Source organism: Budorcas taxicolor, chromosome 11, assembly GCF_023091745.1.
Source record: "Budorcas taxicolor isolate Tak-1 chromosome 11, Takin1.1, whole genome shotgun sequence".
Classification (NCBI taxonomy): Eukaryota; Metazoa; Chordata; class Mammalia; order Artiodactyla; family Bovidae; genus Budorcas; species Budorcas taxicolor.
In genome coordinates this window covers 68,822,911-68,835,974 of record NC_068920.1, presented here as the reverse complement: position 1 = coordinate 68,835,974, position 13,064 = coordinate 68,822,911, and the positions used below count along the sequence as shown (strand labels likewise).

General features: G+C 54.7%; 1 protein-coding gene across 1 annotated transcript; it reads right to left on the bottom strand.

Annotated features, from left to right (window-relative positions):
* Positions 1 to 7,365: 7,365 nt before the first annotated feature.
* On the bottom strand, positions 7,366 to 8,865 carry POU3F3 (POU class 3 homeobox 3). Its single transcript, XM_052649315.1, has one exon. The coding sequence runs from the start codon at positions 8,863 to 8,865 to the stop codon at positions 7,366 to 7,368; it is 1,500 nt and encodes a 499-aa protein (XP_052505275.1).
* Positions 8,866 to 13,064: the final 4,199 nt, after the last annotated feature.

Genomic DNA, 13,064 nt, shown 5'->3' with positions numbered 1-13,064 from the left:
AGACACTATTGCTTCTTTTCCTAGGAACAGGTAAACGAACCATTTTTCCTCCCCTCCCCCAGACCCAGATATTTTTAAAAGCTAAAATTTCTCTTTCCAAAGGCGGGAGAAGGAACAAATTCCATTAATGAATTACGTACAAGGAATGTGGCTTGTCGAGGGCAATTATATTTGTAAATAAATGGCTTCCTGTTTATTATGTACGTTTTCCTGAGGACTCTGATGCCTCTGGGCACTTAATATAGCAAATATTCAACTTTTGGTTTAATTTCTACTTTTAAAAAAATATTCATTAGAAAGAAATCGGGTAAAATTGAGGCAGCTATGATCCTGCAGGGTCCAGGCTGGCCAAGGAAAAGTGATCTCTCAGTTCTCACTTTCGCTAAAGTGCTATGGGGAGGGGGATAGCTCCCTGGGAATGCTGCTGGAATTAATAAGGGGAGTTTCACTTTTGCCCACCCCGCTCCCCGGCCGCCCCCCATCTTTTTAGAGCCGACCACTGCCTCCTGCGGCAGCTTCAGAGGCGAAGGCGGCGCGATCCTCCTGGCTGGCGGCCTGGACACCCATCCGCCGCCCAGCATCCCCTGCTTCCCGGCACTGCGCTCGCCCACCGCCGGTTCTGGGTCGCCGCGCTGGCCCGGGACCCTCCGCCTCTGGAGGGGACCGCGACGAGACCGACCCCAGCCTTCGTGGAGCGCCCGCCTTCTCCAATCCCGGCCAGGCCTGGCGGCCCAAACTCTACCAAGCGCCGGCCTCCCGCCGAGCATCCTGCGCCCCGGGACCGCCCCGCTGACCTCTGCTCCCCCTCCTTCCTCGGACTGTAGCCCGGGGCTGGACCCTGTACATCCCCTCCTTACGAGACACCTTTCGGGAAGGGACACGCCGTGCCTACGACGGAAACCCCAGGCCCTGATCTCCGGCGCAGGCCCAGTCCTTGGAGACCCAGGGTCCAGCTGCGTCTACTTTTCCTCCAGGGCCCTTGGGCGCGGGGACTGGAGAGGGTCGGTCAGCAGGCCCTGCGCTCAGCCCTCTCAGCTCCACCGTCACCGAATTCTGGGCAGAAGAGGCCGGGCCCAGAAGGCAAAATCCGCAAACTTGTAGGACAGGGATTCAGACCTTCCTTTCCATGCTGTGCTTTCCCAGACGTGGTGTCCAGGCCCCCGGAGCCTGAGCCACGGCGAGCTCAGAAGCCCCCCCGCCCCCAGCCCTCCCAGGAAACTTCCACAAGTTCATATTTCTCTTGGTCCTCAAGTTCTCAGGTTTTCTCCAGCTACTGGTTTTGTCGATTGCTCGGCCAACTGTCCTTCGTCTCAAGGGCTGCCGAGGCCCGAGTTGGTCCAGAATTATGATATTAATTGTTATTATCTGGCTGGGGACGGAGAGCAGCATCAGAGGATGGGGCTAGGGAGAGAGCAGAAATGTTGATGAAGTGGGATATTTCGACCTGTTTCCAAAAGTTTCAGATGACAATGATCAGTAACTCCGACAGACAACTCCATTAAAAAAAAAAAAATTTACTACTGCTCTTGAAAAGCCGTTATTTTTTACATCGCTTTTAGGAAGATAGATGAACAAAACATCGCGTTTCAAGCCATTTTGATCTGTAATTAAATGGCAGGATCGGTTTGTATTCTCCTACGGCTTTTACAGAAGTTGCAGTGATCCAAAGTCGGGCTGCTGTGTCAGAGTGGCATTTTTATTAATGAGAATACAAAAAGCTTGCATATTCTTAGCCCTGCTTGAATTTAGTTGCTAAGCAACCGGTGTATGGTAATTCATCCGCGAAATTTAAATCTTTGAGAAAGGATCGTGCGTTTTGCTGAATGGTCGCCACGAGGAAAACAGCTTGTGGGACTGTCCGCAGCTGTTACGGCCGGACCGCCGGGCAGAGCCGGGCCGGGCAGGGTCGGGCCACCCCCCGCCCCACGAGCGCCCCCGCCCTACCCGGGGGCCGGGCCCCCGCGCTGCGTTCCCAGGGGACGCTGGGCGTCTGAAGCCCGCGGCCTTGTGCCGGGCATCACCCCCCTGCGCTCCTCGGAGCCCCACCTCCACCTGAGGCCGGTCCTAGATCCCAGGGTGGAGAGGCCGGGTCGCCGCCGCGGAGCCCCTTCCCCGCGTCCCCACCCCAAGGCCGACGGCCTGCGCACACCCGGCCGCCGCGAGGCTGCCAGTTGCCCTCTTCCCAGACCCCTCTGAGGTCACTTCCAGAAGGACTCTTCCTCGAGGAAGCCCCAACTCAGAAAGAACGCGGCCCGGAGCCCTCCAGAAGGCCAGGCGGCCGCCGCCGGCCGGCAGTGACATCACTGGTTCCTGCTCGCCACGCTCGCGCCCACATTTTAGGAGACAGGAACAAACACGGATGTGAAATCAAGAATGAAAGAGAGAGTAATCTAATTAATAGGCCATGAGCCAGGCTAACAAAATCAAAGAATCTTATTACACAAGTAGCCCTCTCGCTATCTCCGCCGCCCCCGCCCCCACCGTCTCTTCCAGCCTCCGCACTGCTTCCTCTCCTAGTCTGGAAAGTTCTGGAGGCAAACCCAGACCCCCCCCCTCCCCCCGCCCCGATTTCCTTGGAACAGCCGCTCTGAGCAACTGAGATGACCAAGCCACCGAGAGAACTTGGGCAGCTGGAGGGATGCCCCCCACACTTCCTACAAGCATCACTCTCACAACAGCAACAGCGACGACTACAAACCACCACCATCAGCACACCTGTACTGAGACTTCTGCTGTCAAGAACAGGACTAGGAGAGTCTGCACTCAAAAACACTTTAAGAGGATCTATTTACAAAACAAAACACATAAAATTACTTTTTCTCTATCACCTTGCTTCTGATCACAGAGAACTTCAAACTTTTAACTTTCTTTCAATGTCCTTCGCCACCACAGGCGTCTGAGCACAGCCAGGTACAAGGTTTTATCACTGATACATAGCATCTGTTCTAATAGGTCCAGTCAGCCACGTGCAATTCATGAAAGACCTGGATTCTCTCATTTCTATCCTTCTGCCTTGAAAAAAACCAGGTCCACCTCCTAAATAATTAATTTCAAGTCTGCATCCAGTGCCAATACTTGTTGCATGCATTTTAGAGTTTGATTAATTACCCTGGAACTTGGGCAAACTAAACTCCATGTGGAGAGAATGTTTCTTCCTTCAATTTAGTTCTGAAAGCTACAAGTTATTGATGGATCTCACTCTATTTACATACAAATTGGTGCAAATATGCCCATCTCTTAAAATGCATTTTGTATAAATATATAAAAGTATCATTTTTGATTTAGCTTGAAGAGGTTGATCATTTATTATAAAAATAAACGAATAAATACAACAATATATTGTTGCTTCCAACAGGATAAATACTTTACAAATATATAATTTAAAAAACAAATTTAATTGTTAAAATTATTTAAAATATTACACTTATCGATAAAACTATCAATAGCATATACTGCATTTAATATTAGAACCGATTATTCTCTGAATGTTGAAAACCATTCATACAAAACAGATTAAGAGCATGGTGATGAGCAAACACTGTGAGCTACAGGAAAGCAGAGGGAATCTCTAAGATCAATAATGAATAGTTCTGTTTTGGAACAAAGAAGTAGTCCTTGGGTAAGTACTTAAAGCAAAAAAAAAAAAAAAAAGGCAGAGCAACAACAGCAAAGTGACGATTTTAAATACACCTTGAATGATTTATCGCCCATACTTGCAGGGGAAGATGGCTGGGTGAATGAGATGGCTGTGGCTTGGACAACTGATCAGAAACCACAGGAAACTGCAAACTATAAATGGGCCCAGCTCAGGATTAGCCAGATTGATGGAACAGAACTTTGTCACTCCTCTGGGTTGGAAGGGGAGGTGGGGGTGGGTTGAAATGGAGGAAACAAACGGACACTTGACGAAGCACAAGACACTTGCGCTACAAAGGAACACAATGACCAAATTCATTAAAAAGATCTGGTGATATATAACAATGTTTTCATTATTTACATGTGTAACAATATAAGCCTTAGCACAAAACTGATCAGTTGTATCTGCCCTCTTTTGTTTTCCAACCATGAATTTCATTTTGTAAATACATTCAAAACGTTGATTTTTTAAAAAAAAATGGAGTGCAAGCATGAGCTCACTTTAAAAAATACAAAATAATGAAATAAAATGGACTATCATTCCCAGCTTCTCCTGAATTCTTCTACCTCTAGAAGAGCTTCTTCCAAAGTAAACAGCAATGGTTACTTTTTAATAGAAAACAGTGTGAAATCCAATGTTAGTTCTTTTGTTGTCAGCCAAATCAAGTAAGCAAATGCCTCCTAACCTTTGAAATAGACCCATTCTCTGTCTGATCAACCACTACCAGTCCTGGAGGGAAAATAGGATTTCACCTCATGAGCCAGCAGCCTCCACCCAATATAAACAACCACACCCAATCCTCAGCTTTCCAGTAAGGCCTTCTGTGCTTGCCCCTGCACACAGACCCTCAAAAATTGATGAAGTTTGTGTCCCCCCCCCAACGTCTCCCCCAGGTTGTAAATCTGGGCACAGAGATTACAATAGCAAGAGAAATAGGAACCGAGAAGGCAAAGGAAAGTAAATTGTGGTTTCTTGTTTTCATTTTTTCCCTGCCCTCTGTTTAATAAATATGGCCTTTTTCAGATTTCACAAATCAAAATGATTGTGATTTTTAGTACGATTTGGTGTTTAAAATAATGCAACCCAATACACGGCCATCTGGCTGGGCTTGATTTATGAAAGTGACACAGGGTCTGTCTGGAAGAAATAACTATTCCTTGTTGCTCACAGTTTTCTTTTTTTTAAAACTCCTGCATCGATGTTACAGGGAGACGGAGTAGATGAGAGAAGAGGAAAAAAGTGAGTGACAGCTGAATGAGATTAGGGGGAAATTAATCTATAACAATCATTGCTTTATCACCCCTAAATACTTGTTTTTAAAAGTAGGATACAAAAGGACGCAACAGAGACTTCTTCGTCTTGTTACTTACAACCTGAGGCATTACACTTTCATTTTCCCAGGTTGTAAATATTGATACGTTAACTTGATAAATGTGATCGCTCAGCAGGATGTATCTAGAGAATGATCAGGAAGTGAAAACCCCCAGCACCAGTAAGGAAAATATAGAATCATACTGGGGAAAGGCCAAAACACAGAAATCTAGACTCTGAAGTCTAAGCTGGTACTCACACTGAGGGTAATGCAGTGTGGACCATAATCATGATGTTAGAACAATATTCTTCCATTATAAGAAAAACAAAACAAAACCCTCCCAAAATGGCTTAATAACTTAAAATTAATTACATGTAGTTATTCATGGGAAGTAAGTGATACAAAAATATTTTATCGACTTGTAAGCTATTCTTCATAACTTCAGTCTTCAGGAAAAAGAGGAAAGAGATATAGTAATATGGTGGTGGGGGGAGGAAATGAGTAGAAAAAGAGAGGCTAAACTTTGGTGGTATGAGGCAGACACTGTATTAACCATTAAGAACCAATTGGCACATTTTTTACTGGGGATGTAGTCCAACATTCTGCTAAAGATGATAAAGGACACAGGTATCTCTGGGCAAAGGACTAGCATTTAGACAATCTCACCTAAAAAAAAACCAAAACACTCACTAAAATTAAGTGTGTGGGGGGAATATTGTGAAATTAACAGGCTAACAAGGAGGGACTACTATGTCAATGACTATCTGTTTCTGTCATCGTCTTTTATTCTAGATTTGCAAATATGCCTTAGGTGGAACAGACTCTGCTCCCTCAGTGCTATCCCTTAAGGAGTTACATTAGTAAAAAAATATTTTCTAAAGGACTTTTTCTTTCCCACACAGTGTTTATGCATCAGACACAGACTATTTCATTCTAACAAATTTATTTTCTCGATCAGCTCTTACGGAATCACTACTCAAATTAAATTACAATCAAATAATCACATCAAAAGATACCCTTATTACCTAGCAACTGTCCATATTTTCATTTCATTTTGATTTGTGCTCGTCTGAAAAAAACACGTAATACAAGATCTGGGGAAAAATAAATTACCGTTTTGCAGCAGTTCATAAGTATTCTGAATAAAATATTAAAAGAAGTCATTTAATGAAAATATAAAGCAAATATTTTTAGATCAACAACGGATCTAACAATTCTATATTGCCGTCTTTTGAAAAGTCTGTTTATTAAAACCTACCAAAAACACTGCATGGAAAGGGCAGTATTATATAAGCACATCCACAGCACCCATTCAATCAAAGTTGGCAACGGAATGAAGGCAGGAGTCCGGAGAAGTGCTGTCTTCCTAAATCCCTTGATCTGAGTCAGTCCAGAAATAAAAAATAAAAAATATTAATAAAAAAAATATTAGCGGTGGCATCTTTAGGCGTCGTCCACCGGAGCGGCAGCAGATAAGGCCGGCGTTGGTGGCCAGGCCTCTCTTGGCGCCCAGTCCGCCCGGCCGGGCCGGGATGCGCCTGGGCCTCTCTCACTGGCCGGTGGACGTCTCCTGCTCCCTCGCGCGTCCCTGTCCCTCTGCTCTCTCTTGATACTTTTATTTCCAAGGTTACTTTGACGATAGGTATTGTTTTTCTTTTGGCTTTACTATCAGTTTGTTAATTTCAGAAGCTGTGAATACATGTGTGTGTGTGTATATATATATATATTTCTTGTTTTCTGGAGAGTGTTCTGTTTTTTTCGCCTTCCCATTTCATAGTCAATTTGTTTGTCCCCAAATGACTTTAATATGGACAAGAATCACGGGGTCGGGAGCACAGAGTCACCCCTGATTAAACCCGGTGCCCCAGCAGGCCTTCAGGTCGCTCTCAGGAAACAAAGTTACGGTGGATCTCTCCAGGCTGGAGGGGGCCCTTTGGAGAGAGGGGGTGGAAGGGAAGGGGGTGCTTTAAAAAAAAAAAAAAGAATTTCGTTTTGTTTTTTTTTTAAGAGGAGAGGACGAAGCAGGTGCTAAGTGCTATCCACCGTCGCCGTGTAGAACTTCTCAGGGTGGGAAAAACCTCGCGAGTGCAGTTTTGGTGCCCTTGGCATCTCCACCCTTCTTTAAAAAGAAAACCAAGAAAACGAAACACCACCATAGTAGAAAGAGACCTCAGGATCGCCCCTTTTTCTCTCGGTTTTGTCATCTACGTGTATGTAAAACTGTCAGGGCATTTGTAGGCTTTGTTTGCTTGCTTCGCCCCTCCTTCCTTGGACTTCAAACAGCATCTCCTCGGTGCGCCCCTCTCCGTTCCCCCGAGGGCGGGCAGGCCTGTCTTTGGGCGGAGGGGAGGGCGGCCCGGCCCGGCCCGGCCCGGCGCAGCGGGGGCGGCGGGGTGACAGCGCGGCGCCCGGGCCTTCACTGCACGCTTGTCTGCAGCCCGTGGTGCGGCGGCGGCGTGTCGGCGCTCACCGGGCCCACCTGCGAGTACACGTCGTCGGGCGTCTGCTGCTGGATCCCGGGCGGCGTCATGCGCTTCTCCTTCTGCCTCCGGTTGCAGAACCACACCCGCACCACCTCCTTCTCGAGCTGCAGGCTGTCGGCCAGGTTTGTGATCTCCTGCGCGGAGGGCTTGGGGCATTTGAGGAAGTGGCTCTCCAGCGCGCCCTTGACGCTCACCTCGATGGAGGTCCGCTTCTTGCGCTTGCGGCCCTGCGCCGCGATCTTGTCGATGCTCGTGGGGCTGCCGGTGCTCGAGTCCGCCTCCTCCAGCCACTTGTTGAGCAACGGTTTGAGCTTGCACATGTTCTTGAAGCTCAGCTGCAGGGCCTCGAAGCGGCAGATGGTAGTCTGCGAGAACACGTTGCCGTACAGGGTGCCCAGTGCCAGCCCCACGTCGGCCTGCGTGAAGCCCAGCTTGATGCGCCGCTGCTTGAACTGCTTGGCGAACTGCTCCAGGTCGTCGGACGTCGGCGTGTCCTCGTCCGAGTGCGGGTCGTGGCTGTTGAGTCCGGGCCCCGCGCCGCCGCCGCCGCCGTGGTGGGGGGGCCCTTGCGCGTGGTGCGGGTGCGGCGGGTGCGGGTGCGCGTGGTGGTGGTGGTGGTGATGGTGCTCGGCCAACTCGGGCGTGTCCCCGCGCACCAGCCCCGGGTGCACCAGGCTCTGCGCGCCGCCGCCCCCCGCGCCGCCCGCGCCGCCGCCGCCCCCCGGGCCCGGGGGCGCGCTCAGCATGCCGTTCACCGTGAAGCCCCCGGGCTGCGAGTAGAGCAGACTCTGCGGCGGCGGCTGCTGGCCGCCGGCCATGGACGGGAGATGCGCAGCGGCGGCGGCGGCGGCGGCAGCGGCGGCGGCGGCGGCGGCGGCCCCCCAGCCCCCGGGGTGGCCCTGGTGCGGCGGCGGCGGCGGCGGCCCGAGGTGCGGCGGCCCGCGGTGGTGCAGGGCGGTGCCCGCGTGCAGGTCCTCGCGCCCCGTGCCGCCCTTCACGTCGGGGCCCTGCGGCGGCGGCGGCGGCGGCTGCTGGGGGCTGCCGGCCATGCCCACGGCGCTGCCAGACCACGGCGAGCTGGCCTCCACGGCGGCGGCGGCGGCGGCGGCGGCGGCGGCGGCGGCGTGGGGCAGCGCGGTGACCCACTGGTGCGCGTGGCTCAGCATATGGCCGCCGTTGCTGGCGGCCATGGCCCCCTGCATGAAGTCGCTCTGCACCATCTTGACGGAGGCCGGGTCCCCTCGGTAGGCGCCCGAGGTCACAGCCGCGCTGCCCGGCTGCATGCCGCCCCCGCCGCCCCCAGCCCCGCCGCCCCCGCCTCCTGCCCCGCCGCCCCCGCCGCCGCCGGCCCCCGCCGCGTCCGAGTGGACGATGGAGCCGGCCGCTAGCAAGCTGTTCCCCGGCAGGTAGGGGTTAGAAGCCGCCGTGGCCATGCCGCTCCGCTCCCGCCACCCCACCGCCGCCACCGCCGCCGCCGCCGCGCCCCCCCGCCTTCCCCCGCTCCGCCCCCGCCCCCGCCCCGGGCCCCCGCCGGCCCCGCCGCCGCCGCCGCCGCCGCCGCCGCGGCCGCCGGGTGCAGCTGCAAGGCCGCTGGGCAGGGCGCGGGGGTCGCTGGCCGGCCTTGGTCAGCAGTCGCCGCCGCAGGAGCCGCGCTCCGGGGAGGGGGGCTCGCTTCTCGGCGGGGCGCACTCCGTGGCCGCCCCCCTCGGGGGGGGTCGTGGCCGCCCCCCAGCCCCGGCGCGAGCGGCTCGCTCCAGCGGGGCTCTCCGGGAGGGGCGCGGGCCTGCGCCGGGGCTCTTCGGGCCGGGCGCACCGACCGGCGCTCCTCCTCCTCCGGTCCTCGGGCGAGCGCGGACTCTGCCCGGGGCGCCGGGCCCGGTCCACCTGCTAAGTGGCGACTTCACGGGAGGCAACAAAGAAAAGAAGCCGCTCCTTTCTGCTGGACCACAGCGCGGACGACCGGCCGCTCCTCGCCAGCTCTCCGGGAACGCCCTTCGCTCGTCTCCCCTTGGAGGAGGAAAACTTTTTTTGTCCTTGAAGGCGTGGTGGTGCTGGCCGCTCGCGTGCCGAGCGGAGACGCGGGCTCCCGCTCTCCCCCTCCGGTCCTCTCGGCTCGACTTTGCTCTGTCCTAGGAAAACTTCGCGCGCTGGTGCATTGCTCTGAAGTTGCTATTGCCGGAGCTCTCGGTTGCCTCTGAAACAAGAGTCCTCTTTCATTCTCCTCACGACAGTCACAGTCTGATGGGACATCTTTCCTTTGGGGCAGAGAGTAGAAGGCAAATATAACAAGGAAAAAGCTGCACAGGCGAAAACACGAGGTCGCGTTTCTGTTACCTTGCTGCTGACGGTTGGGGTTGGTGTTTTATTTTTTTCCCAGCAGAGGTCTGCAGGAGGATGAGGAGGAAGAAGAAGAGTGCATTGGTGGAGGTGGAGGTGTGTGTGTGCATATAGGGGATCCTTGATACACAACCAACTCCAGTGGGCACAACGCACGGCGCGGAGGCTGCACCGACGGCGCGCGCGCTGGCCGTGCCGGAGCGGAGTTGCCGGGGGAGCTCGCCGTGCGCCCCGGTTCGCGCGCTCTCCCTAGCTTCTTCCTTCTCCCTCCCTCTCTCCCTCTCTCTCTCTCTCGCCCTCTCTCGCCCGCCGGTTCGGCTCCGATCTGACAGTCCTCTCTCTGTCCCTCCCTCTCCGAGCAGGGACTGTCGAATGTTTACCCTCCGCCGCGAGCGCGCACCCACCACCACACTTTCCCAAACACAAGGAAGTCGAGCACCGGGGCCCCCGCTGATTGGCTACCCGCTGGGTGACTGGCAGCCCCGGAATGACTGGCTCAGGACGCGCGGCCCCCCTTCCGGCGGTTCCGATTGGTTGCTTTTTAATTTAGGCAGAGCGTCGTAGAGGCTGGAAATCTGTCGTTCCCCCTCCCTGGCCCTCCCCGAGCCGCCTCCCGCCCGCTCGCCACTGTCTCCTCCCCGCCCCCCCCCGCCGCCCCCTCCGCCACATCTTAACTCTTCGCGTCCGGCCGAGACGTTGGCCATCCCTCCGGGGCTCTGGGGAGCGCGATAGGTCTGGGAAGGCGGGGGGGAGGAGGAAGAGAGGGGAGAGACGGCGGGGGTGCGGTGGGGGGGGGGGCAAACAGGGGAGGGAGGGAGTCAGAAGGAGATCGTAGAGGGGAAAATCGCGAAAAATAGCAACCTCCACGGTCCACCTGGTGCTGCGTTATGCCGCCCTCCCCTCCCCCCATCGCATCCCGGAGATTCGTACCGCGCGCGGCAAGGACGCGCCATTCACGCTAATACCTATAGGCAGCCGTGTCCCCAGCGGTTTCAAAGTTTCCTTCTCCCTCCACTGGCCGTGCCCCGTCCCCACCGAGGCGGGGGTGGGAAGAGGGAGCTCGCGGCGCCGAAAGACCGGGTAGCAGCCACGCTCCTTGGAAATCAGCCACCGCGACTTTCCGCAGCCGCTTCGCGCCGGCGGCGGCGGCCCCCTTTGTTTAAGGTCTCGGATGCCATCGCCTGGGAGACCGGCAGCCCGGGACCGGCGCGGGGCCCGCGCGTGCGAGACGGACCGCAGCCCGCCGCGCGCTCCCCACCCCCGCCTCTCCTCCCCCGCCCCTCCGCCGGGATTCCTGCGAGGAGCGCGCGTGCCCTTGCGAGTCGGGGGTGCCCACGGGCGGCGGAGAGATCGGCCTACCTTCCCCCCCTAGACACACCGTAAGTGTGTCCCCCCCACCCCCGCCCCGAGGCGTCGGGAAGCCTGCCGCAGCGGGAGCGGCCTAGGGGAGCGGGCCGCCAGCCGCGCCCTCCACCGCTCACATCGGGTGCGGGTGCGGTGTGTGTTTCTTTATTTCGGTGCGGTGGCTGTTAGTGGTATTTCGCCTGGGCTCACTATTCTTAGGCACGGTGGGGGCTTTCTCTGTCTCTCCGGCCTCGGATGGTCTGCGGCGCGGCTGGGGCTGGCGGCGGGGAGCGCGATCGCAGCCTAGCCTGGCGGAAAGAGTTAAGGGGGCCGGGAGGGGGGAGCGCGCGGGGTGGGCGGGAGGAGCGGGGGTGGGGGACGCGGCCGAGCGGAAACGCTGCACAGAGGAGCCTCAGCGAACCAAGAAAAAAGAGAAAGTGGCAACGAAAACAAGGGCAAATTGAACCCTCCTCGGGGATTTCCAGTGAACTAACCCGACTCGGACATTCAATAAATACATCGTCCCTAATGAGGGTGCGTGCGCGTGCACCCCGCACCCGGCCGCCCTGGACGCAGACGCGGAGCCGCCGGGGTGCTGGGGGCTGCCCTTCTCCGGCGAATAATTCCTCTGCCGCGCGCAGTCAGTTTTTTGGGGGGCTGCTTGGTTAGGTCCGGAGCTCCCCAGCTTAGCCGCAGCCTTGAAGCCCTTGCGAGGTCTCGTGATGAATGGTGGGCGCGGAGCACTTGTGTGTGATGTGGTCCCTCTCCTGTGTGCAGGGGGAGAGATGCCCTCCTAGGTGGGTTTTAGTGGCTCCATTATTGCGAAGGTATAGACCTGAAGGGCAGCGGTAGCCAAACCCCAGACAGAACGGATTTTTACCTCCGCGTCTCCTAAAGGTTCCCTTTCCTATGTATGTATGCGTGTGTGTATATATGGAAGATGGAACACAGATTTCATTCAATAAATCTGAGATCTCCAGGTGCAGGCGTTTGAATAGTCGGTGCCAGCTCCCCGTGTTTTCCTTTCCTGCCGATTTTGCTTGGATCCGACTCAAAAACCGAGAGAGTCTCGTGGTTTTGTTTACACTGAATGGGGAGGGTAGGAACAGAGCCATGGGGCCCCTTTCATTAATATACAGTGAGGATTTTGTCTAAATTACCGCTATGAATTTCACAGTACACGCTTTCAAAAGCAGTCTCAGGTGGCCTGATGAAACGGGAGAGCGCCTCCGCAAACACATCCACTTTCTTTCTTTTCAAGGAGGGTGTGTGCGCGTACGGGAAGCCCCCCAAAACGTCGTGCTCCTCGAAATCAGAAATGCACTTCTGTTGCGAGCTGGGTCCCCTCGGTCCTCCGCCTCCGCGTACTTAGTTCCCCAGTCGCTCCCCAGCCCCACCCATCCGCCCCCTCCCTCTGCCGAGTGTGATTGTTTTGTCTGGAAAAAAAAAAAAATCCAAAGTATATAACAAGGGGAGAACAGTTAGTGCTGACTTTCATTTGCATACATTTTCATATATTTTGGTGAAAATAATAGACGAGTGGAGAGCCGGGCTTAGAGGAGTCAGAGGAAAGAGAAGACTGAGGAGGTACCGCTTCTGGGGAGTTGAGAATATGTCTTCCCGCCCCCCCCCCCACCAGTCACCTTATTTATTTTTTAAAAATAAAACTTCTTCCTTTATTTTAAAATCTAATCCTGGAAGTTTGCTCGGTAAGTGTTTTTCATTTTCTTTCGCTGCGTTCTCGTTTCTGCCCCTCCTTTCCGTTTTCGGTGGGCTCTCGTAGGCTTGGGGCTTATTTTCAGGGCTTGGGACGAGAGAGAGCTTACGGGCAGCTGTTTTGAAGGAAGGAAGAGGAATTGTGTTGGGGGGGGGAAGAGTTCAAAATTTAGCCCTCCGAAAATATTACATAAAAGGTGGACTCCTTCCAGGGATCGCCACAGCAAGGCACTTT